Source organism: Eptatretus burgeri, chromosome 8 (assembly GCF_056783735.1).
Source record: "Eptatretus burgeri isolate ZD-2024b chromosome 8, Ebu_testis_v1, whole genome shotgun sequence".
NCBI lineage: Eukaryota > Metazoa > Chordata > Myxini > Myxiniformes > Myxinidae > Eptatretus > Eptatretus burgeri.
The window spans coordinates 90089411-90116795 of record NC_140968.1 but is presented as its reverse complement, the minus strand read 5'-3'; the positions used below and the strand labels follow the sequence as shown (position 1 = coordinate 90116795).

Below are 27385 nucleotides of genomic sequence, written 5' to 3'. Positions count from 1 at the left end.
TTTTCCATTATGCTGTTTGTTTGTTTTTTTACGATACCCGAATCTCACCTCATTGTGATGCGCGTTTCTCCTGCAAGCAGCTTCAGCAAAGAGCTACGACGGGCCTTGCAAACTTGAGTCCTTCTCCTGCTGGAAGCCGCATGTTCGAGGGTGCTGAAGCCGGCTTTGCGTTTTCATCGGCCGGGAGCTTTTCTGAGGAGGAGGAAGATGTACCGCTCATTCGCTTGCGGGAGAGGGCCTTAACACCAGGTGAAGAAAGATTAAACTCATATTATTGCATTTCCACTAGACTCAAAGTGATGGAGTTTACCTGGCTCATCACTTTTTGAGAAATTATTTTATATTCTTGCCTTCCACATGAAAAACCTTTTCAAAACCGGAGGATCAAATCAGATCTTATCAATCCGATAAATATTCACAATCTTTCCTGCGTCGTGATGGTATTACGTCGTGTTTTGTAGTTGTAGCTACACGCTATTTGTACGTTCCTCTGTTCAAACAAATCATTGTTCCAATTTGCTATTGATTTGGCTTTTGATGGTGAACTTGTCTTGTGCCTCGTAGACCCACCACGTTGCCTATTGGAGCGAGGTGACTTGCGGGACGGCCTCCGAGTGCTCATCCCAATGGAAGACGAGCTTCTGCATCCTGGCTGCCTGCGTCTATTGCAACCACCTGATGTGTAAGCCTCAACAAACCACAACTCATAATGTGAAACTGCATCAAATCAAGCCTTTACAATATGATTCCTCATTATATTAAATAACATTGCATTCTATCACTCTGCATTCTATATTCGTTACCATGCCGAGCCCGTGTTATTAAGTATAGTTTCACTTTGCCACTGATGGAAAATTAATCTCTTAAGAGTTTTTTGCGCTTGTTTATCTTACTTGGAATGTAGGAATTCAAAATTATCGAAGTAAGATTGCAAGCGATTCTCATCTTCATGCAGATTAGACTTGTGGTTCGTTTGACACGGACTTCAACTCTGTGCTGAGACGTTAGGGAGGGTGTCATAGTGCACAATTTCATGTGAGAAGAACTTACTACATCACTAATGGACCCAATAGTGTGATTATGGCGAGTTTCTGCATGATGTATGAACATGTTGAGTTAAATAAATAAAGCCACAGCAAACCATATGCACACATGTATACCAAAGTGATACAAATAGCAAAGGAAGACTTTTGATGAAAAAAAACTGCAGCAGTTCTTCTACTGACAGGACAAAGAAAGTGCAATGCTATGATAATAATAATAATAATAATAATAATAATAATAATAATAATAATAATTGGTTCACGAGTCAGTAAGTGACCACTATATTCGTTATGGGTGTGTGTCTGTCTGTCTGTCTGTCTGTCTGTCTGTCCCGAGCATAGCTCCGTGGGTTTTGATCCGATCCTTATAAAATTTGGGTGGGAGGTTTATATCATGATCTAGTTGTGTTTTCTTGAGAAAGGACGTGCTGCGCCCATTATGGGCGGAGCCACGCCCAAAGAACATGTGTTTTTAGGGGGTAGCCAATTTCAAGTTACATGTTCTCCGAGGGGGTTTGTCGAATCTGGCAGAGGTTTCGGTATTTGGTTATCCCAATGGCACCTGCATAGCCCCACGGAGCTCGATTTTTCATTTTAGTCCCAAGGTCAAGGTCACAAGTTCAAAGTTCCACTACACTCAAAGTGATGGAGTTTACCTGGCTCATCACTTTTTGAGAAATTATCAAATTATCAAAATTCAAAATAATCTTGAGGTCATTCCCCACCTAAAGTCTTGAAACCATTTTGCTCTATCTCGAACACCTTGCCCGTGGCGCCCCCTTCAAGTTTGTTTTTACGCTGATTTCATCAAAGTATGGATAATCCGAGGAGTGCGAAATGCCATAAAGCCTATATGACGTTATATTGTTCCTGGAATGTTCCAGAGGAAGTTTTGCACCAAAGGTCATAATCCTTGACCTTTGACCTTTAAAGTTCACAAAGGTCAAATTTTCAAAGTTGTGTGAATCGAACCGGGTTTTCGACCTTCTTCAACGAACTAACTCCAATAAGCTATAGCACGTATCCTGTTTCCTCATTTTAATGTCCACATTGTTTTCTGACCTTTAAAGGTTATGCAAAGGTCAAATTTTGAAAGTTGTTGAACGAAACCGGGTTTTCGACATTTTGCAGCTAATAACCTGTCACTCGTACCACATCATCTTGATCATTTTTATAACTTGGTCAAACATTATTCCATTGTCTCATCCTTGACTTCTGAAACAATCTACATCGTCAAATACCGCTCGTGAACCATCGTCGTCTTCAGACCTGTAATAATAATAATAATAATAATAATAATAATAATCAGACTATATATAATTTGAGAAGTGTCTGTCTGTCTGTTTGTTTGTTTGTTTGTTTGTTTGACTTCTATGTATTCCTCAACTGCTGGACAGAATGAGTTGAAAGCTGTTGGTTGTATTCAGGATGTGCACGGGGAAGGTTTTAGAGGGTAAAAAATAATAAAATTCATAACCTCCGTAGTTCACGTTGGGGGAGTTGGGGGGGGGGTGGGTGGGTTGGGGAGCATTTCAAATTCCTATGTAAGTGTGTATCGTATTGTGTCTTCCCCAGTGCGAGGGGGTTTTACAAGTCATAATAAAATACCCCAATTCTTTGCATGAAAACCATAGACATCATAGAAGTGGGGAAATTATCATACTAAATATCATGCAGTTTGTTGGTTTGGCTTCTATGCACTCTTGAACCACTGGATGGAATGAGTTGAAAACTGCTGCTTGTACTTGGGGTGAAGGGTGTATTGGAAGGTTTTAGATAGCAGAGGTGATTCGTACTCCCAGAAGTGGGAACATTACGAGAACTGAACAGCTGAACAAAATGAGTTGAAAACTGGTAGATTGGGGTGCACGGGAAAGCTTCAGGGGATATAAAAAAGTAGTCCTGGGGGTTTAAGGTGGAGGAAGGACCCCAATTCTCTCCACGCAAATGTGTATCTTATAGTGGTAAGTGCCACCCGGTGGAAACCTGTATTACAAGTCATTAAACATACAAGCGGGGGAGTTAACCTGCCCATAAGGATGGGTACTTTGCTCGTAATAAAAAAAATTATTGCGAAAAGGAGAGCGTTCGGCCGAGTGTGCATCACTTGAGCAAGAAGAAGAAGAAACAGTAGCACGACCTCGAGCTTTAATGCAGCGGTTCCTGCTTTCGTAGAATAATAAGCATGGTACCTCTGGAAAGTTGATGATCGACAGCAGGAACCCTTCAGAAGGATACGAAAGGAGCACACAAAATTATATTTAGTAATATTTCTCGAAACGATGGAAAAATACTGTAGAAGTGGGAATTTTCACACGATTACATTTGAGCACTAAGTGATATAAAATACAGTATGTCCACGCATTTTTTTTATTTCGCAGAGCAGGCACAAGATGTGTGACAATCTCAATGATGTGAAACATGTGAAACCCTGGCGGACGTTTCCATAGGGAGAAAACAACTTGCAGTGTAACCAGAATTGAAGAGAAACAGGCACCGCAACATACTTTATTATAACCTATGAAATACGGATTGCAAAATAAGGTGATAGCGTACATTAACGCACAACAAATCAATAGTTTATTGAATGCAGAGATTAGTAACTTCATGGTCTCCTGGATATTTTTTATTCATTCCAATCTCCCGCCTCAGCATTGTTTTCTCCACGAGCTGGTACGGAGCTTTCGCCCTTACCAGTTTTCCATACTTTCTCATGAGCGACATGAACGGATGGTGCGTCAAGCCATGCTTTAACTGAGTTTGCAGGTTTCAGGAAACATTGACGTCCATCGGTTGTTAAAATCGGCTTCAAATAATGAAGCATATTTGACGTTGAATTGTGGACGTTGAAGTACAGTACTCGAGTTGTGAACGGCGTAGACCTATGCAACATGTGCTGGCCAAGCACACTGCTCGCTTCTCACGACAGCACGACTGGAACCTGTATGCATACTGTGTTAGCATTCCTCGTGCGATCTGCAGCTGTAATATCTCTTTTTCAAAATGGTAAATATATTTGTACATTGTTCAATTCACGCTTCTCTATTGTAACGTGAAATGTGTGAATATTGATGGAGTGTGAAAAATTCCACTTTTACAGGATATAAAAGTACGCGGAAGGAGCACACGAACAGCAACAACAATGACGTGTTATTATTATTTTTTTAATCCCTTTTTCGCATTTTACTTAATTTTATATCCTCACGGAGATTCACAGCTAAACATGCAACATGTTTGTGAAATACAACAAGCTGCCTTTTCATTTATTCCATCAGCGAAGCATCGGGTGGGCACGCCAAAGTAATCTATCTAATACAGTATATATATATATATATATATATATATATATATATATATATATATATATATATATATATATATATATATATATAAAAGCCATTTCGTTTTTGGACGATGTATGTATGTGTGGATGGTTTGCCTTCACCCCATTGGTTGGACAGCTGGCTTGACTCCACCTACAATTGTAACTAGAAGAAAAAAAAAATCATACTTCTGCCATTTTGTGAAAGTGCGTAGACCTCAGGCCTCTGGTATCAGTCCACGGCCCAGAGCTATATATAACCATGATGTATTATTATATATGCGAATAAGCGGTAGGCGTGTTTTTGCTTCATGGAGATAATGCAGGTCATTATCCCCACGCTTTTTGCAAAAAACACAGGGGGAATATAGTAATCGGTTCCGTCTGTCTGTCCGTCTGTCCGTCTGTCACACTATCTCCTCCTAAATGGTTGGGCAGAAATTCAGCAAACGTGGTAGTTATTATCACCACATGGCGTGAAGTTAAAAGAGCAGTATCATCTTGGCCCCACACTCCCTGGGGTGGGATCAAAGGGTCAAATACCAAGAAATGCAATTACAGGCACATTTTTAATCATCATATAATTTAACTTTTGTGTATATATAATCAACATTGGGAGATGCATGAAATGTGGAACAATTTTTAGATCCTCGTGGAGGATCTCTCAGTCTTACTCATGTTGTTGTTCTTCATCTTCTACTTATGGACTTTTTTGTTTCATAGCCTACAGTTTTCATCGAAACTTCCTGAAACTTGGCATATATATGTAAAAACACCCTGCGCAGACAGTAACCATCTCCGATTTTGAAAATTCTTCCTAGAAAAAAGTTATAACGTCAAAATATCTCCGCTAATGGAAATCGCCTAAAAATTATTTCCGAAACTAGGCAAGCTTTTTGAATTCTGTTTGCGGGAATCAAGCCGGGCATTAGCACAGATAATTTATCGCAAACCTGATACATCACAATGACGTCATATTCGTTTTTATGACGTCATCATTAAGAGGACGAGGATCTTAGCTCATTTGAGCTTGTTTTGACCACCAGTTCATGCCCCATAGAGCTGGGGATTTAGTCACAGGGGTCAAAATGGGGAAAATAATTTTTTAGCTAAAAATTTGATATTGGTTCTTGGTGGAACTTTTTGCCGTCTTTCACCTTTGCTTTCAGTGGGAAGCGTGGGGAATTTGCGACAGTGCACCATCGACTTCGCTCTCGTGTTTTTTTTTTTTAATTATTTTGGGGAGCAACCGCGGCAATACACCTCCCAAATATAGGGATGAGCAATTTATATAATAAATTAGAGTGATTGTATACAAGGCTGAATAGTGTGAAAAATAGAGGTCATTTTGACAAGCTTTTCTGCCATCGTAGTGGTAATAATAATAATAATAATAATAATAATAATAATAATAATAATAATCTTTATCAACATAAACGTACCATAGCCTTGATGGAGTGTCATTGCTGCTGAAACAATCTCTTGGCAAGGGTTATTCTAGGTGGTTTGCCATGCCTTGCCAGCATTCAGTCGGGGCAGGAATTCGGAATTTTTGCAGGGTGTCGTTAATATAACTCACCCACTATTTGGGGAAAATACTGTGAGATCTTCAACATCCACCAATGACCAGTGCTGGCAGAGGGGGTCTTCTGGTTTACTATCTATCCAATGGAAGATACACACACACTGATGCATCACCACATGTGTGAAACACCAGGGTGACAGTTTAGTTTATAGCCGGATGTAGATTCAAGCCCAAGCTAGACAGCTCAGAGGTGAGTGCACAATATGTCGAGGATATCTTGCCAACCCACAAATAATAATAATAATGAGAATAATAATACCATTAAGCATAACAATAATAATCATAACACAAATAACAATTATAATAATTTTTTGATTTGGTTTCGAAGCCGGTATTGCTGGAAGCCTGTTCTGGGGTTTTCTTTTCCTTTTTCCTCTTTTTTTTCTAATGGTTATTTTTTTTTTCCACCATATTTTGTGACATGTCTTTTTCAGAGATCGCTGCACTGATAAAGTTAATACTTCATGGAGTTGTTACAAGTCATGAGATTGAATTCATACACTCCAACAAACCTGATTGAAAAGTGTGGTAGCCATCTTGGATTTTCGATACCAACAAAAAATTTAAAACATCAATCTTGAGAACCTCGGAACTGATCCTTCTACCAGGCAACTTTAAATGTGAAAATAAGTTGCCCTGTAAAGCAAAGAAGGCCACCACCAATCATTTAAAAGGCTAAACTTTTTTATATCCACATAATTGAACAAAACAGCATTTATTGGAAACTACAATACAAAAGTTGTTACAAAATATTGATTACCTACCTTGACAATAGCCTAGTGTTGGCTTAGTTGTTGGGGTGGTGGCTTGACATCCTACGGTCCTGAGTTCAAGGCCCATTGGCCACTGAATTAACACCAGGGGTTTGACTCAGCCTGTCATCCTTCTGAGGTCAGCAAAATGAGCACCAGTTTTCTGGTAATAGGGGCACTGCATCAGTGGTATAGCTGTGCCCATAACCAATGATGGAACCAGCAGCCAAAAAGGCAGCACACAATGGGAACCTTGACAATAATGTAATTGAAATTTCATCTCCGAATCGTGACTTTTTATTTTTACCTTCATTTCCTTCGAAGCCATCAAGTTGCCGACAACTGATGGTTATGACTACTTCTGTTACTACAGTTATATCATTATCTAGTAAACTTGCACGGTAATAGCCGAACCTTTCAATCCCAGTCTCAGCCTGATTTAAGATACAATGATGGAAAATAAATTTCCCTTTCAGCCATTATGCTTTAGTAGTCAGAAAGCTTCCATTGTCCCGTTATTTTCTTTCTGTATGAACCTTTTTAAAAGTGAAAGCAGATTAAAAAAAACAAAGCGCAACTAGTAATTGACTATTGGTCACTTGCTCACTGCCAGTGTCTACTTCTGGGGATGAATCCGACTACAATTTCTGTCATTTGCACTGCCTGCATCCATGTGGGACATTGTGTTGGTTGTATTGTCTGCTCGTACTCACTGGTGGATGTTCAAGATCCAGTACTATCTTTAGAAATTGTTTGATTCTGTGCAGGTATCTTGGCCAAATAGATTTTTTTTTTTTTTGGATCTTTATATCCATGATGGTGTTGGTGGTGGGGGGATTGGAGGGGAGAGCTTTGGGCAGTGATGATGTTTCATTTCATCAACTTAATTAATTAAAGTAACATTAAAATGTAATCTTACTTCAGGTCTCATGCAGTATCTTTAACGTTCATCACCAATATATTTTGGAAAGAAATCTCAAAACATGAAAGGTTTAAATCCTTTACCTACAGCAAGTCGTAAATAATAATAATATATGTTCCCTTTCAACGAACTTCAATGCAGGATGAGGCCATTCAGCCCATCAAGCCTGCCCAATGTTTGCCAAGGAATGTTTGCTTGTCCATGCTCTATCTTTTTAAATGCTGAGTTTCAAGCAAGGAGGCAGCATGTACCATTTTTAGTCTTTGGTATGTCTCAGATGAAGTCAGATTTAAACGGCCGACCTCCCAGACTCAGAATGGACGCTCTAACGATAACGCCACCAAGTCTGGTTAATTAGCATATATATAAATAAAATTTTCCAATGCATTCAAGCATGTCAAAAATAAATTCTCGCAGCTTTGAATGCAAGGACAGTGAGGTGGAGGGGAAAGGGTGTGGGTGGTGAGGTGTGGGAGGAGAGGATGTGGGGCAATTGATTAAAAGAAAACCTACCCAGTGCTATTAGAGCACCTAAATTGCCACTCAGGCATCTCATATTGTGTAAGGTCGTGGAAAAAGAGAGAGAGAGAGAGAGAGAGAGAGAGAGAGAGAGAGAGAGAGAGAGAGAGAGAGAGAGAGAGAGAGAGAGAGAGAGAGAGAGGAGAGAATGAGGGAGAGAGAGAGAGAGAGAGAGAGAGAGAGAGAGAGAGAGAGAGAGAGAGAGAGAGAGAGAGAGGGTGGAGAGGATGAAAGAGGGGGTGGAGAGGATGAGAGAGGGGGTGGAGAGGATGAGAGATGGAGAGAGAGGGAGAGAGAGAGTGGGGGGGGAGAGAGTGGGGGGGAGAGAATGAGAGAGGGAGGGAGAGAGAGAGACAGAGACAGAAACAGAGGCAGAAGATGCACATTATTAATAATTATATTTTTTCAGGAATTCTATCACATTTTAAAACAAAAGTTATTCGTGAATTACAATTGTAAACCGCACCTTATATCTACTGCTGTATGCAGGTATGGTGTGGTGATTGATGGTGAAAGAGGAGGCAGGCCACACATTTACCCCTTGGAACAACTTCTGCAAGAAGCGGTGAGCAATGAGCCCAGGACGGTGACGGGTAACGTCCTGCAAGTGGTGAATATCTGGTTAATGTCTGTTCTCCAGCAAGAGCTTCGGACCACAAGGTTCCATGTAAAATAACCACAATGGAGAGGCCTTTGCCAGGAGAATTATTTATATGCCATATACCTGGTTGTACTTCTCTCTGTTTTATCTGTCTTCTCAAGGGTTACATTAGGGAGGCATTTGCGAGAATAGGGTTCTTTTGGCGAGAACTGAAAGTTCCTGCAGTAGTCTTCCACCAGGATCTCACCCGAGGTGCTGATAAGACACTTCTTGGCAACCTTGAGAAGCTGACCATGTGGCCTGGTTGTATGAGATAAGGGAGGTGCCACATGTGACAGTTTGGATTAGACAGGGACATTTCACTTCATTATTTTTTTTCTGGTAGAGACTTTTTTTTAAGAAGAGTAAACATTAGTTAAAAAAATCAAATTAGGCTCCAAGTTAGCTACTGCCTTCAATGTCAGCTTTCCTTTTGTTGCCATCTTTTTTGACATCTAAAGATTGATATGACTTTTTATTTTGATATCTAAAGATTGATATGACTCGTTCCAACACACTCTAAATCACAGCTTGTTCTACCTGGACACGTTTGGTACACTCTCGGTTTCTGCCTGTAAAAGAATGATCAATACGAAGCTAAATAAACAGGAACAAGCGTTTTGCTGGGCAGGGATATTCTTTGGATGGGATTTTAGAATTCAGCTTTAATTTTGATGTGGTTCTTTGGAAAAATGAATCTGCAAATTTTTACATCTGTGGCTGAATGAAGGTGGACAGGAGTTATGTTTTCACCTCTGTCTGCTTGTCTGTCTGTCTGTCTGTCTGCTTGTCTGTGAGCAGGATATCTCAATACGTTATGGACACAGATTCGGACGAAACTTGGTGGACAGGTTGGATGTGCGACAAGGAAGGATTGATTCAAGTTTGGTGAAGATCCGATTCCGGATCTGGATACGACAATTATTTAATTTTTAAAGTGATTCTTCACCATTGAAAGATCGGGGCCAAAAACGAGATATCGCATGATATTTCAAAAAGTTGTTTACAGTTTATGACAAAACTTGGTGGTGAATTGGGTGGGTGACAAGAACAAGCAGATTAGATTTTTGTTAACGTCTGGACGCAGATCCAGCCTATCCTTCCATCTATTGGGACCATATTCTGTGCAGAGCATTGGTGCTGCCTATGCAGTCTCCTTGGCTGTTGGGTACAATCCTGACAGGTCTCCACTCCGGCACAGTATACCAGCAAGCTGGTACTCATTTTGCCGACCTCAGAAGGATGCCAGGCAGAGTCAACCCCACCTGGTATTAATTCAACGGCTGAGGGAGATTTGAACTCAGGATCCGAGGATCCCAAGCCCATCACCCTAACCATTAAGCCAACACCAGGCATATCCAGCGTATCAGTGGGATACAAAACATAAAATGTTCAACCTGGCGGAAGTATGTGCTCAACGGAGCGCCATTCCAATTAACTCCCTCACCGAAGATCGGCAGAGGTTACGTTTTCACCCTATATGTCTGTTTATCTGTCTGTGAACAGGATGTCTCAAAAAGTTGTGGACAGATGAGATTTGGACAAAATTTTGTGGACAGGTTTGGGTGTGTGACGAGGATGAAATTATTTATTTTGGTGAAGATCCGGATTCAGTTCCGGATTCTAGAATTTTCTTAAAGTGGGGAGAGATTGAGAGGTAGGGACATTGAAACACCTTCACCATTGAGAGGTAGGGACAAAAATGATACATCGCACAATATCTCAAAAACTCATGGACGGATTCGCACTAAACCTGGTGGACAGGTTGGGTGTGTGACAAGGAAGAATCGGTTCAATTTTGGTGAAGATCCAGATCTGAATCCAGTAATTTTTTTAAGTGATTCTTCCCCATTGAGTGATTGGGCTGAAACAATATCGCTGTGCAGCAAGCATGCCATCTCAAAACGTTATGGACTGATTCTGACACAACTTTCAGGACAGGTTGGGTGTATGACAAGGATGGATCAATTCGATATTGGATGTCCAGATCCAGAATCCGGCCTTTCAGTGGGATGCAAAACATGAACTCTTCAGCTTGGTGGAGGTATGCGCTCTTCTGAGTGCCCTTCTAGTTATTGACTGGGATCAAACTTCGGAAGAAATCTGCTACATTAATAGGCAAATACATATATCCCACAGATCTTACACGTAGAAAATAATATCTTGTAACGATTTTCCTAAATTTGTTGCGCAAGGTCTCCTGACAGCAGCGTATCTATGAAGCCAGAATGGTGAGCATGATATGCACTGTGGTTCACTGGCAGACCCGAAGAAACCTGCATTCGAAGTCCCTGGCATGGCAAAAGCAGTGCTTGGCAATGATGAAATGGAAATGGCCCTGAGCGGCACGGTTACATTAAGGCATGCAAGTGCGAATAATGAAAAACGTGTTCATTTTAAAAAGCACTGTAGATGTATGCAAATTGATATGCATTGCTGGCTCCAAAAAGGCTTTTCAAAATTGCTCCCAATCGGGAGGGAAAGGAAGGGAGAATTAAATGTGTGCTGGTGAAGAAGCGGAAGATAAAGGTGGGAAAAATATGCCGAGTCCAGCGGTGAAGCATGAGACTTCTGCCGTTCTGTACAAATAGTTCTGTACAAATTTTCTTGTACAAATATAAAGCATTCGAAGAATCAAACTTATTTTTTCACACAGGAGGGGGAGCAGAGTTGAAAAAGTAATGACAAAAGTTTGGAATGTACAATTATTGCTTCTGGATTGTGTTTTATCATCTTTGGCGGTTTGAATTTCGACCTTTTAGATTTTGCCAAAAAGCAGAAGTGTTGAGCAGAGTCTGCCAATGAAGCTAATAACAAGATATACGATGAACCATTCCTAAATGCTTTGATCTTCATGGTTTGTCTGCATTGTTCCAAAACTCACAACAGGATCAGATAAACTTCAATTGGTTCCTGCAGAGCTAATAAGTTCGTTCATCCAGAGTGAAATAAATAAATAAAACAACTCCAGATTGAAGCTCAAATTCAAACTTCCACAGTTTTGGCACACCTTGACACAGCAACAGAGTAGTTGTGACAGCCTTACTTGACAAGACACGCGTCTGAACCTGATGCACGCAGCATTAGTGTTCAGTACCCGTGTTGATAACATTTTTATGAATGCGTGAGGATGTTGGATGCAAGACAGATGTCGTCATAACTGTGAAAGATCACCTGATAAATTGACCGGTTTTTTTTTGAGCGAGTCATCATGCAGCAGTTGTCAAATTAATACGGCGCAACAACCTTTATCTACCCCCCGCAGATCCTCGACAACAAGCTCTCCTCGAAGCAGTACCTTCCTGTAGGCACTCGGGTGTGTGCTTACTGGAATCCGAAATGCCCATTCCTTTATCCAGGCACCGTGGTACATGGTAAGACATCGGCATCTGTTGTTACACTTCTTTCGCCACTGTTGTCAGCCATCAACACCCATTCTAGCAACCCTCAATTGCTAACCCTCATGTTCATCCCACCACCGATCTTCGTACCCTTTTTTATTTCACCCATTATCTATTGTCATTCAAGCTTTGCAGATCTCTGCCTTTGGTTAGCTTAACCCTCATTAATCACACCAAACGTTTCTGTTTTATATAAAAGAGGTTGTGGTTGCTTGTAGTTGGTTCAAGTTTGTGTGCAACGTCGAGTGCTTCTGAATCAGGAATAGCTCAAGCCCGAGGGCACAGCATCAAATCTGGAGAAGGCTATCTTCATTACCAATATGCACGATTAAAATTAAATGTAGGCCCAGGCCATCGATCTTGTTTTTTTTTTCATTCTACCAGACAGGAGGTCCAATTCTCCCCCTTGCTCTCTTGTTTCGGCTCTGTGATGATCGCACCCACTGAGTGATAGCTGGTTATTTCATTGGACCCACCATGATTGATGACAATTGTATTGGGGCTGCGTTGGAGGGGGATTTTCATATTCGTGCACGTTCTGCCTGATCCTGCTGCACTCCATCAAGTCTTCATGGCCCAAGGTCATCAGAGTGTAGGGGACATGAGTAGTGAGAGTGAAAATAGAGAGTATCGGCAAGAAGAGAACCGAATCCCCAGGCCTATCGATTGAGAATGATGGCGAGGATATGTTACTGCTCAAGCACCTGCGCCATTTTGGGTGTTCTGCATATCACTATGAGGCTTGATAGTGACCATAATTTGGGGGGTGGGCGAGGGATACGGGAGAGATATCTTTACAGACTGTATTTTTTGAAATACCACTGCAAAGGGAATTGGGAAGTTTTCGCATGCGCTTGCAAAAGCTCATATCAACAATACGGTTTGGAAAGCCGTTTTGGAGGACACACATTGATCTTAAACCACTTGGGCTCGGCTTCAAGCCGGAACCATTCTCAGGTAAACGGTTCTCAAAAATACAAATGCTTCCACTGAGTTTCCTGGAGCAGGAGTATGAAGATTTGGAATGCAAATAAAGTTGGCGAAAAAAAGCGAAGGAAAGGGCAGTACTTGCGGACTCGCTGACCAGCAAAATACTGAAAGCAGCCATTGTCAGTTGTGGCAGAAATCTCAAGGGAGAAGCATTAAGCCTGTCGCTGTAATGTGAGCAATATTAGTGCTTACGAATCGGTAATAATTAATAATGGTGCTAATGAACCTGATAACTTTTTCTCCTTTGTGCTCTGTCTTGTGCAGGTAGTCCGAGGCCTACGGACAGCAACACTGTGACAATAGACTTTGATGATGGAGACGTGGGTAAAATTGCTTTGTCAGACGTGCGCCTTCTGCCCGCCCAGTACTCCACACAATGTGAGCTCTACGTATCCAAAACATTTCATTTTCATCATCTCGTAAATAAATAAATCAGAGTTTCAAACAACTTTTCAACACACTGGTTTTTCTGCATTCCAAAGTGCTTGTGTAGCGAGCGCATCCTCGCAGAGTGTCTCGGTGATTGTATTACCCGTGCTACAGGCATTTCACTGTATTTCCATGGCCAGATGCTTATTAGATGTTTAAGGTTGGCCCGTCTCGTGTTCTGTTCTGAACTGTTGCCCACGATGCTCGGAACCCTGGTTCAAATCCCATTTACCGTACGTATTAACCTATTGTCTACTCATGTCCTTGAAATTCACATCAACGTTCACTAATGTCTACTCATGCATTTGTGCTTCATGTGATTTATGTATAATCCACTGTGAACATTTGATCAATGATAAAAAAAAATACAAAAAACTTTCGTGCTGTGACATATCCAGCCGTTAGAGTTAGAGGCAGTAAAGGCCCGAGGTTCTGAGGTTCACAACAAAGAGAAAGTGGGAAGCTCTCCCTTATGGTGGAACTAGCTTGACAAGTGAAGCGGTGAATCCACGCATTGTAGGCGACCGACTCAATACGGGCTTTTTTGAAACCCTTGGGAAGGCAGTCAGGCCTAGAATGGCCAAGGATTTGCCTTGAATCACTTTGCCAGTGTCTTGTGGATCATTCAAGGGTGAATAAGTGAACAAGTACAGCCTGCTCTGCCCCGATGACCCTTATATCACTAGCTATGCCAGGCTGAGCTAGAGATTTTCCTGCAAAATAGTTTGTAGCAGATTTTGGGTCACACAGCAGACAGAAGGAAGGGAGGGGTATGGATTACATTGGCAATGGGGCATGGCGGAGACGAGGGGAGGATGGAGAGGCGTCGCACAGATGGAATTCAAAATGTGACCCCTTTTGTTTGGTTGTCGTCAGGCATGGAGGTGACGGCGCTGACTGCACGCTCCAGAGATGGCAGTCGAGGAAAGAGGGTGCCTTCCAACACTGCCAAAGACAAGTCAACAGCAGTGCTGCATGACCTTTTGGGGCCTGGGGCAAAGGTCAAGGGGCGTGGGAGCAGCAACAAGGCCTTGGGAAAAGACAACCATGGTATGTTCATCAATAGTAATAAAATAAAACTCATCCATAATGTTAATTTTCGCATCCACCAGCATCTGTTGTGATGCCCCCAAATCACATGATGATATTTAAATGGTGCTCTGTACACTATCATTTATTGTTTGACTGAGTTGTGTCGGATTGTGGTGGACAGTTTGACTTTATTCCAGATTTAGTCTGATCCAAAGTATTTAACACTTTCACACTTGTGAACCTCTGACAATTATACCCCTTGAACCATTTTGACTTGGTTTTACTCATATCAAGTCAAGCCTTTGAAGTAACTTTGATGTTCAGGTTGCCAACAGTCGGGCCACACTCACTATGTGTGCTTACGGATCGTTTTGTGTGTTCATATGACTTCTGGAAGTGAATGCCTCAATATCCTGATTGTGGGAGATCAAATTATAACATTTATGGAGAGACAAGCTACCGCAAGAAATACTTGTTTTTATACCATCTGTTTTATCTGGTTAAAAGTAAACCCTGCACAAAACTTCGTGTGTCCATACTACTACTACTACTACTCCTACTACTACTACTACTACTACTACTACTACTACTACTACTACTACTACTACTACTACTACTACTACTTAAGCCCCAATTATTTCCACCTTCTTGTGAGGTCGACTGGGGAACATTTTTGTCCCAATCCTTTAACGAACCGGTTGTCCTGGCCTGAGGTGTAACTAAAGATGATTTAAAATTTGTTTCGGGTGCCGGCAGTAGGTTGCCTACTCTTCGCGAAGGACACCCTGGGAACTTTAACATCGAGCAACTAATGTTGGCAGACGGGACGTCCAGTTTAACGTCCATCCGAGGGACGGCACACACTTTGATCAATCACCCTGCCTGTGAAACACCGGGGGGACAGTTTCTAGCTGGGTCGGGATTCGAACCTAGGCTAGACGGCTCAGCGGCGAATAATGTGCATACATCTGAGATATCCTGCCAGAATCTGTATCCATCATCCTTTACTTGATTGAATTTAAACCTCTTTTTGTGCCTTTTATATCGGTCAGGTCAAACATATTTGAATGTTTTTCCGCACACTTGTGTTAAATTGGCTAAATTTTTTGTCTATTTGTAAAGTTGCATTTTTCTTACAAGTTACTGCTCTTATCATACTTCCTTCCTTCGTTTTTTTTTTTTTTTTGCACTTCACAAGACCTATTAAGGAGATCACACGTGTATTACACAAGTACAAATCTGTCTGAGGTTTCCACGTCATCAGGCGAGAAGTTGGACTTGACGCCAATTTTTATTTAGATTCTCAATCCCCCTAGTTTTTTTTTTCCAGCTGTTTTCATACTTCCTGTTGTAATCACAGCTTCAAAGTCTTGCAAATGACTGTGAGATTAATGAACCGATCATCTTCACATGTACCGCGTCTCGGTCCGCTTTTCTGGCGTTAAAAAATAAGTTATCCGTTTCCACCCCCCTTTGCGACGTTTCTTACCGGCTCATCCGCCATGCTTGAAAGAGTCTTTGAGCTTCTGAATAGCATTCGTTTGTTTGTTGATCTTCGATGTTGCCGTCGCTCAATATTAAGCTAATAACTCTATCTGGCTTTCTTGTTTTACAGGGAAATCAAGTACAAAGGATGTCTTGGTCTCTAACCTCCTCACCACCAGGACATCCAAAACTGATATTTGTGAAGATGAAGATGAAGATGTAAGAGTTGAGCAGGACGATGGAGAAGAGGGAGAAGAAGGGGAGAATCTGAGCCGAGCAATGTCCACCTTAGAAAAGCCCTTGAAGAGCCGAGGCAAAGCATCGAGTTTTGCCTCTCAACAGGAAATGACACTCGAGAAGGGTATGAAGATGAAATCCATTAACTTTCAAAGCAAAAAGAAAAGCAAGGCCTCGAGCAGTGTCAGTGGTGGGTCTTTTTCACAGCCAGTTCTCCACACTTCTCTTTCTACCTTACCATCATCATCGATGTTTTCCCTGGCATCGTTCACACGAGCTGTTGAAGGTGAGCAGCCGAGCTTTGCCAACCCTTTCCTTTCATGCCTGCCAAATGCAAGCGCCATTATTCGACCCTTGAGGAGGGACAGTGGGCCAAAAAATGCACCAGGGAAGGTGGGCATAGGAAAGCAGCGACTGGAAAGTGACTTGTTAATAAAGCTTGACCAGGAAGGCGTTATATTTCCTAAGACTAAAAAGACTAAGGCATTGATGCTGCAAGAGGGCCACAAGCTACAGTCTGGGGATGGTGGTGGGCCCGCTGGAAGCTCTCTGGAGTTCTCAAGCTCCGGGTCACAGCGGGACACTGGCTTGGATGCTGAGATCTCAGCAAAAATAGTGCGTGTGGCTTTGCCCAAACTTCCTGCCAACTACAGCTTTGGCAAGTACGGGGAAGATTTTGCCCGCACTGATACGCAGGGCTTCAGTGAAAGTGACAGTGACTCATCGGAAACCTCAGACTCAGAGGAGGAAGATGAGGAATTGATAGAAGCGGAAGAGGTACAGGAAGAAAACGAAGGGAATGCATTGACAGTTTCACATCCTGGCAGAACGGGGGGCAATGCAACCTCTTACATGGCGCACGGCCTTCTCTCGGCACCTTCGAGCTCCGAATCCAATTCATCGATAAGCGAGAGTGAGGACTCGTCATACAGCTCAGAGTCGGACACAGACTCGGATGATGGAAGTGTGCCATCATTCCTGTCAACCACACAGACATCGACTTCATCTGTTCTCCACCTGTCGCACTCCACCGAGTCGGTGACAGTCCCATCACCCTTTCCCGAGGCCGGTCCCAGCTGCCCCTCGAAAACAAAGACGAGGCTGGCTAAACGAGAGTCAATTAGGACACAGATAGCTGGAGGCAACCGGGAGCCCACCAAGCGGCAGCGTCTGCCTTCTGTGGAGAATCGTCCAAAAATTTCAGCCTTTCTGCCCGTACGACAGCTGTGGAAATGGTCAGGAAAGCCGACACAAGTAAGAAATTCTGAGCAGTTATTACAATCTTTCAATGTTTTTGAAGTTTATTTTGTTTGATTTTATTTCTACCCATCACCATTCTTCTCCACAAACGTTGTAGTTGTCATTGTTATTATTTTTCTTCCACCATCCATATTCTTCCTCTTTTGTATTGTTTCATTTATATCACAACACTGATCCCAGAAAGAGGTTTCGTTCATTATCAGGACGTTCGATGTCGCTTTTCGAACATACTATTTTGCATACATATTGTAAAGGGTTCTAACAAAGTAACTTTTCAAAATTGAGGGGGGAAAAACACTTTAAATACAATGAGTTCCAGCATGACTCCGAAATTAACTCTTTCAATGAATGTCAGAAGCACATCTCTTAAGTAATTTTAAAAGTAACTGCACAGTAATTTAAAACTGATTTATGACGAACAAAATGACACCTTTTCACTTAAAATGAGACAGGTGTGATTTACCCTTGGTAAACAAACAGTGAAGTTACCTGCTTAGCGGTAGGCTTACAAGCTAATAAATTCTGCTCCTGACAATCATTCAAAGAGTTAAACGTGATCAGTGGTGGAGCACGTGATTTCATGATGGGGTAGTACGATACTGAGCTTGAACGAATTTGATCTTCTATGATTGACAGGAGGACTTTATTGCAGGTTATCTTCCTTTAAAAGACCGAGTTGTTGGGTAGTATTTGTGCAGGATGAAATAAACAGGACATTGAGCCAAGGCATGCTACCCACCGTGGGAAGCAAGGAGAAACTGATGTTTCGAGTGTTAACCAACGCTAGCCTTCATGTGGAAGACCAGTTCTTAATCCCGGATCCGATTTTCAGTTTAGAACTCTGAACTTAGGGAAGCTAGGGTATATTAACACAACAGATGCAACGTTTGTCATCTGAGAAGATGGTTCAAATTTGACTTGGACTATTGCTTAATAAGGTAAAGTAAAAGTTAAACCTTGGTTTAAAAGAGTGTGTAGATTATTAATTTTTGATGGAATATATATTCATAGTGTCGGTAAGAAAACACAATATTCACACGTTACCTGCTTTAAAGAGTGTGCTGACAATCAAGATGGTGGAAAGTGAAATAACATAGAGGAGCAAGATATAATGAGGAAATTTCAAGTCAACAGAAATATCAAGCCTGTTGAAATGTTCAAACCGTGACAGCGGAGTGATGATTGCCTGTAAAGGTTAAATTACAATCTTCTGGATATACTAAAGTACAAGCCAAATTTGAACAACCACATTCTCTACTTGTACTGTTTAGGATGATAATGACGACGGCTTATGTTGACGTTGTAGCAATATGGGCTGGAGTTGGAAGGAGTATGGCCTAACTTTTTGCCGCAAATCTGTGTGCAGCGAAGAGGCGTCAAGGGCAAGGCGCGCAAGCTGTTTTACAAAGCCATTGAGCGCGGCAAGGAGACCCTTCGGGTGGGGGACTGTGCCGTGTTCCTGTCTGCCGGTCGGCCAAACTTGCCTTACGTGGGCCGCATTGAGAGTATGTGGGAGTCTTGGGGTAGCAACATGGTGGTGCGTGTCAAGTGGTTCTACCATCCTGAAGAGACCTGTCTGAACAGGAAACCAAATGATGGAAAGGTAACACTTCCCACACCAAGTATTGGTTTTTTTTGCCACCGCATTCAAATCTCTCGGTTATAGCTTAGGGAAATGATTTCTCATTGCTAATGATGCAACGTATCCACTGTTGGTCGCTAAAGTGGTGTGAAGGTCAGGATTCATTCAATATTGATGTATATTGCCTCGGATGGTGTTTTATATATTATTTGAAGAAAACCTATTGCTTCATCCCTGTTCTATAAATGTAATAAGTTGTTGGATAAACAGACCTGGGTGGTTCCTGCATGCATAGGTGAATGAATGATTGAATAAGTGAATGATTAAACGTACACAATTAGATCTAGCTTTGGTGGCAGAGGCATTCATATTATTCCTTTTACTTGAACCTTATTCCCACTCTCTACTACCTTTCATCTTTATCGAAACTACCACGATGGTTTTAGCAGTGAAGCATACAGAAAGAGGTTTGCATAATCAAAATAAAGACCAATTACTGCACCGTAGTCCCGAGAAGAAAGCCAGCTACAACCAGCTACAACAACAACAACAACAACAACAACAACAACAACAACAACAACACACACACACACACACACGGTGGTTTATAAGTGTGACCGGAGAAACATGGCTCGTAGTCCAGAGTTACAATTTATTCAGAGCACATGGAAATATACCACCGGGCGTAATGGCGTGCGCCTGTAATCCGGCTACTCGGAGGCTTGGTTTGGAGGATCGCTTGAGGACGGGAACTCTGTGCTGGGCCGTGCTATGAGAGGGTGTAGGACAGCCCGGAATCATGGCGAAACCCAATCCTTTTCCCTGTGTCGTAAGAGGTGACCAGGGTTGCATCAGGAAGGGCATCCGGCGTAAAACCTGTGCCAAATCAGTATGCAGATCATATCGGATGATCCGCTGTGGCGACCCCTAATGGGAGCAGCCGAAAGAAGAACAACAACACAACAAGGAAATATACCAAAGGCAATGCACAAGAGGAAAAATGAAGAAGGGAGAGCAAAGGGGTAGCGGCAAAGGGCACGGACACTCCGTTAACCAACGGAATCAGAGCGGAAGCGTATTTTCTCCGCATCAAGTGAACGCGAAGAGCATCATGAAATTACATCTTCGGACTATCAAAAATCGCTCATTAAACCTCAATGAACGGGAAATAAATGATAGTGTCCAAAACGAAGGATTTGACAATGAAACGGGAGATCATTTAAGCCGACATTCCTGACCACAAGAATAACCCAGAACAAGGGAGATAACCCCCGCGGCCAAACCACACACGCCCCACGGCAGAACCCGAACCACCGTACACAGGATAAAACCATGGGATTTTATTTACTCCCACATGAGGTTGCAAAACATGCATAATGAATGTTGCGCATCATTTCATGGAAAAGTTGTTGAACTTGAGTGAATTTTCATTTCTGACACTGAAAAATGTATGACAATAACCGCTTCATGTTTCTCCTGTCAGACTTACCATATGCTTCTCCTCCCATTCTGACCTTTCCCATTGCCACAGCGAGCCTTGTACCAATCGGAGCATGCAGACGAAAATGATGTGCAAACGATCTCACACCGTTGTCAGGTACTGAGCCTGGTGCAGTATGAGCAGGTGCTGTGCGGGAAGAGGAATCAAAGTGACGGTGACCTCTTTTACCAGGCTGGGTCATATGATCCTACTACGGGTGTCCTCCTGGACACTGAGGGCATTCCTATCCGCTGCTGAGCCTTGCATGAAGTGCATGCATATGGGAGACAATAAAAAAGAGGTGGAGGTCAGATGGAGAGTGGAAAGACCAAGAGTGAGAGGACAACGACTATTGAATGCATGTTAAAATTGTTTGTGGATGATCAAGCTTTGGGCACACGCAAGCACACACTCTCCTCTAAAACCATCATCAATGTTCAGCAAGTGTTTTTTTTTTAAACTATAACATACTCTCTGCACTATCCATCTTGGTCCAACGAGACCAGTGAGCCAGCATGGATGCTTTTGAGTCAAGAAAACATCAGAAGAGTTTTGTTGGAATGGTAGAAATCAGTTCACATCCCAAATTGATGAAAAGGATGAAGAGAGGCATTCTTTTTTGTTTCTTTTTTTTTTCACCATACATCTGAAAGTATACCCTGATGGTAAATAAATCCTGCAACGACGCCAGGAAGGACAACATGGTGCTTCTAGAATCTTGTTTATATATTTTAGTGTTTGTGCTGCAGTATGGACGACTTTTGTGGAAACCATAAACGCGGCAAGTCGGTTCTAGCCACAACAGTTTGGTGCTGTCGAAAAGCCATGTTTCCTCTACCGTCTAAAGGAACAGCATTGAAAATAGGTCTCGCAACAGACTTTTCATCAAGCACACCTGCAGACCGTGCACTCGGACACGAGATTCATGGCAAGCCAGAAGGTTGTAAATTACGATGTTCTCATGATGCCAAAGCACCTCCCGTGAAGCTGCTTTTTCTCGAATCTAACGGACTTCATGGGCCTTTGCTGCCCTGTACATAGACCGCCCCTCCCCACCCCCAAGTGCCACGAGCACACCAAGAGTTTAGTTCTCGGTGAAGCAAAAAGACAGCACTTGCATTATTTTTTATTTTGGTGCTTGTAAGTTACAAGTGGTCAACGAGAAAATTGACAATCACAGTTTCATTGTGGATAGACGTAGCCTCTCTGTACTTGATGCGGAAGACATCAGCTTGCATAGCGGATGAAGAGCTTGCATTCTCAACACTAATGTTTCAAGATAGGATTTATGAGGGAATCTCGAAGTGCATTGTACATTCTGATGAAAATTGCAAAACGTTATTTGCAAAATTTGGACATCGTCTCATATTTGCCACTCAATCTTCTCCCATTGTTTATACTGCATTTACTCCCTCCCAGTTTATTTGCTTTGGATTCCCGCTGTTTGCTATGCAAACATGCACAGTGTTTACCTTTTTGAGCTGACCCACCTAGCAGTCACTCCATCTACAGCTAAAGTAGACAATGCATTGAAAATCTTTCAATCAGTATCATAACATTTCAAATGCCAGTTGCAGAAACCCAACGAACTATGGCTTTACATAAACGTAGCAGTTTCTGCAAAACACATGTGCAAGACCAGCAGAACAAGATGTCGTGAGATAATTAAAGCGTGGCTGTACCACCTGCAGCACGTTTCATCGTTTTAGAAACGTTCCAGTTGTCAGTGTTGGTACTTGTGGTATTCTCAGGGGTGGGTGGAGTGAGGGTGGGGGGGCGTGAAATGGTTGTGGAGGTGTAAAAGATGCAGAATCTAAAATAAAGGATAAATTTATGGCGACAAGTAACGTATTTGGGGACACTGACGCGGGTTCGTCGGCTTCCCTCAGTGACTTCTCGGCGAGTTCTCAACTGTTATCCCACACTGGTCGTTTGAAAAATGAACAATGGGATGTCTGTACATAGCTGGCCTCAAAAACCTCTATTTAAGGAGAATATTTTTTTGTAGTCAAGGTGTTGTCGTCACTGTTTAATGGTAAACGTTAGCTGCATTGTCAACTAAAGATTTAAGGAAATTGCGTGCATGTATTGTTCATAGGGGACGTACACTTGGGGCAAGCGGATGGCAGTGTGTATATAGCATAACAATTTTGTAACAACACTAAAACAATTTATGCTTTGTTAAAAGCCCCTTGGTTTATAAGACATTTTTGAGTATTTAATTTTGTATCTGCACTTCCTCCAATAAATACAGCAATACATGTTCCAAATGTGTTCTGCTTGCTCTTTGCACGAGGACGTTGTCTTAAGAGGGCCAAAAAAGGATAGTAAAAGAAAGTTTCTTTTTTCCCCCAGCCTGCATCGTGCCTTCTTTGCCCTGGATTTTTTACACTCCTATTTGACTAACGGGTTCCAGACATGTTTCTTAGGGCTCAAATGCACTCCAAGCTTGATAGTGATTGAAGCTCAGCATACCTGAAAATGTTGTTTGGTGTTAGTTGCTGTTATTTTCCCAACATTGCACCAATAAAAGAGCCTGGCGACGGGCCAGTCAATCAATCTGTGCCAACATTTTACTCTAGTTTTACTCGGTTACTCTATTCTATGAATTCTCACACCTTAATTTACTGTAGCCTCTACGGATTGTGAAGGAGATTCAACTTCTACATCTACCATTTTAGTGACATTAGGAAGCAGAAAAATTTATGTGGCGCATGACATTTGAACCTGGAAGCATCGGTTTGAGCCAAACTAGCTGTATAACTTTATGACTACATGGAAAATATTAAAAGTACCAAATAATTGCAAAACCAAACTTGAACAGCACTCGGGAGAGCGCACACTAACGCCAGGCTAAACAGTTTACATATTGTAACCCACTGATAGGCTGGATCTCAATCTGGACCTGAACCAAAGTCGAATAGACTTGTTCTTGTCACGTACCCAACTCATCCACCAAGTTTTGTCCGAATCCATCCAAAAATTTTTGAGATATCATGCAATATATCGTTTTTGATCATTTCTCTCGATTGTGAGGAATCACTTGGAATATTTAATAAAATTCTCGGATCTGGATCTTCACCAAAATTGAATCGCTTCGTCCTTGTAATACACTTAACCTGTCCGTCCACCAAGTTTTATCTGAATCCGTCCCTAACTTTTTGAGATATCCTGCTAAAGGCGCTGTCACACTTTGACGTTTTAGCCAGTAATGGCAACGTATAAAAATGTATGTAAAACGTTGGCGTACGCTGAAGTTTTGAGGTTTTTTAAAAAAGTTTTGGTCGTAGTCATAACGTGTTGGTCGTATGCATAACATATTAGTATAGTAACGGGCACAGAACGTTTCGTTGTCTTATAGATAACTTATACCAACGAATGCTTAGCCTGTTGTCGGCGTTCACAACCTATGCCCAACGATAGTTTAACTTAGGCATAGCGTGCTGCACGTATCGCCGACGAACTCGTGGTGTAGCCTGTTAAAAACCTGCCGCACGCCGATTTCAATCAAAACCGCCTGAAAATTGGAAGTGTCAACATCGCGGTCACACCTTGACGATTTAGCCAGCATATGCCGACCTATGGAAAATGTGTCTAAAACGCTGGCACACGTCGAATACGGTATGGGTAAGTTGTGTATACGTTAGGAGTACACTGAAAAACAATGAAGTACGCTGTCATATTCCATGGTACGTCTAGTACTTTGTGAAATTTCAAGCATGCTGAAAATTTTACAACGTACTCGACGTATGGCTCACAAGTTCTGCATACGCCGGCATAAGTTATCGGCACGCTCCGCGATCGTTGTCACACGGACACACGTTACTTGTAAGTTACTCATAAGTCGAAACACGTCGAGGTAATGTTTAGCATACCCGAAACTTAATTTTTAACTTATGAGTAGCGTGCTTTGAACCTATGTGTAACGTATCTCAAACGCACATTGTAGTATGTAGACGAATTTGATTGACGTCTTCCGGACGACCACAGAACTTACTGAACGTGTTTCTAACTTAAATCTACCGTATAATGGCGATTTGGCAGCGTTTAGGGGAATTGGTATGTACAAATGGGCTTCACAAGAGGAACCCGTCAGTGTTCCAGACTCCATGTTGAGTCGATGTCAATGTCAGTAGTATCAGTAGTGGTAGTATTAGGTGAGCGTGTCAGTAGTAGGAGTAGTAGTAGTAGTAGTAGTAGTAGTAGTAGTAGTAGTAGTAGTAGAGCGTGATGGGGAGGATGTGGGTGATGATGGATCCTCGTTGCGTCCACGAATAGGAGACTACTTTGCACCATTGTTCGATGTTCTTTTCGGCTAATTTTTTTTTTCTCATTCCCACGATGAACTATTTTTTTGTTTCAGTTTTTAAAGTATTCAAAACGACTTGGACAAATGCATAATGTACTAGTAATGAATACAGAACGCTTCGATAACTTATAGATAAGTTATACCAATGATTGATTAGCGTGTTTTAGGCGTCCACAACCTATGCCCAACGATAGTCTAACGTATGCATCGCGTGGCAGCATATCGTCGACGATTACGTGAGGTTTTCTATTCATAGGCTGCAACTTCACTTTTAATAAATGCCTGTCACTCGCCTATTGTTTTTGGACGCTGGTGCTCGGCAAATGAAATAGTTTCCATTGAACGAGTTAAATCGCTTCCACAGCACTGCAGTCACAGCACCAACAGCAGCAGGCTCAGTGCCAGCCTCATGCCAGGCTCAAGCGGATCCCTGTAGAAGGTGTACTGCTTGGTTATCCTTGGACCCACTCTGGCTAGCAGCTCGTCGAACATCGTTGGGGGCATTCGCAGGAAGTTGATGAAGGATGCATGGTCCTCGTTCCGGAGTTCCACCATGAGCTGGTCAGATATGCCATAATGGCCTCCAGTTCCATCTCCTCCGTTCACGTCTTCTTCTCCCGGCTCTATTGGCACGCAACTGGTGCAGTGTCAACTCGATGAGGTCATGTTGATGTTGGAGGGCAGGTAGGTATTGTCGTCTCAGCCTTGCCGTATCCTCCATCTCTCGTAATGACATGGACATGTACTCACCACGAAGTCTAAAAAAAAATACGGGTTCCTCCTGCCAAGCCCCTTTTTATATACCAATTCCCCTAATTGCTGCCAATACGCCATTATACGGTATCTATAAGTTAGAAACTCGTTCAGTAAGTTATTGTGGTCGTCCTGAAGACGTCAAATACGTCAACATACATATTTGTGCATAGGACATGCTTTACAAATAATTCCCAAGCACGTTACTCATTGGTTATAAATAAGTCACGGGTACCCTAAACATTACTTTGACGTGTTTCGACGTATGAGGAACTTTCAAGTAACGTGTTGCGAAGTGTGAACAACGTTTGTGTCGCGTGCTTACAAAACGTTACTCATAGGTTTGAAATAAGTTTCGGGTATGCTAAACATTACCTCGACGTGTTTCGACTTATGAGTAACTTACAAGTAACGTGTGTCGACGTGTGTCAACGATCTTATAACGTGCCTATGACTTATGGCCACCGTAGCAGAACGTGTGAGTCATTCGCCGACATACGTCGTAAAATTTCAAGCATGCAAAAATTTGAGGACAACCCAAAATACAACGTCTAAGGCCAGCGTACTACGACATATGGCAGTGTTTTTCAGCGTGCTCTTAACGTATACAAAACGTACCCATAACGTATTCGACGTGTGCCAGCGTTTTAGACAAATTTTTCATCAATCGGCATATGCTGGCTAAATCGTCAAGGTGTGACAGCGGCTTAACAGACAGGAAAACATAGAAGGGGTGAAAACAACCTCCGACCACCTTCGGCGGCAGAGCTAACTACTTTTGCTATTCAAGCAACACATTTGACCTTATCAATTAAACTTTTTTTTTAAGCCCCAGACTGGGTGTCGGCCCCGGCTCAGGCCTGATGTTTTGCATCCTGTCTGTCATTCAGTCCATCTATCCGGAGCCTCAAGTTGAAAATAACTGGACACATTTCTTTGATATTCGGCACATGAACGCAATAATATCTGGGCATGATACACCAAATGATTTTGCGATCAGAGCCAAAGGTCAATGGACACACGATTTCATTTGAATTTTGACAATTAGAAAAAAATTACTGGAGAGAATAGTTCAGGATTGTACGTGCTTTCGGAAACCATTACTTATTTTTGCATACTTTACCATCTTCCCTATCTATTAATTTATTTCAATGTAAAATGTACAGGTCACATATTTAGGCGTGGTTGGGGACTGTGTCCTCGATGAAGACTTGTCTTCTTGTTTTTGTTGTTTCTTCAGTCGACAAATTTTTATTCCTCCACGTCGAAGTCTCTGACGATGAACGGCAGATAATTCCGCTGTGCGATGAGTTGCTAAGTAACCACAAACACCGTCTGAGACATTTAATTTAGATAGGGTCCAGCATCCAAATCCCGCTTTACCTTCCTGGCAAATGAATCACCCCAGATAAACACCGTGCTTCCCAACATGCCACCTTGATGAAAATATGGCCGAACATTACCGTAGGTGGACAAACCGGCGAATGACTATCCATGTCAGAATGGCAGGGACATACTCCCTGTTACTATACACTATGCTTAACCAACAGAAGCTGACAACCGGACAGTTTGGAATGATTTAAGAAAACCACGTATGTACAAGGCAGTATCACAACAGAGAAATACTTACCCTGAGCACATAAG

The 27385-nt window shown here is 42.1% G+C and overlaps 1 protein-coding gene across 7 annotated transcripts in view; it reads left to right on the top strand.

Annotated features, from left to right (window-relative positions):
- Window positions 1-23238, top strand: part of TNRC18 (trinucleotide repeat containing 18) — a 136195-nt gene extending 112957 nt beyond the window's left edge. For all 7 annotated transcript variants that reach the window (XM_085892944.1, XM_085892940.1, XM_085892939.1 and 4 more), the window contains 9 exons: window positions 81-249; window positions 565-682; window positions 8633-8708; window positions 12049-12157; window positions 13439-13552; window positions 14480-14653; window positions 16251-17611; window positions 18984-19220; window positions 20731-23238. In XM_085892944.1, the coding sequence (XP_085749070.1) occupies window positions 81-249; window positions 565-682; window positions 8633-8708; window positions 12049-12157; window positions 13439-13552; window positions 14480-14653; window positions 16251-17611; window positions 18984-19220; window positions 20731-20937 (2565 nt within the window). In that variant the 3' untranslated portion in view covers window positions 20938-23238. The remainder of the gene's footprint in view (window positions 1-80; window positions 250-564; window positions 683-8632; window positions 8709-12048; window positions 12158-13438; window positions 13553-14479; window positions 14654-16250; window positions 17612-18983; window positions 19221-20730) is intronic.
- The last annotated feature ends 4147 nt before the right edge of the window (window positions 23239-27385 follow it).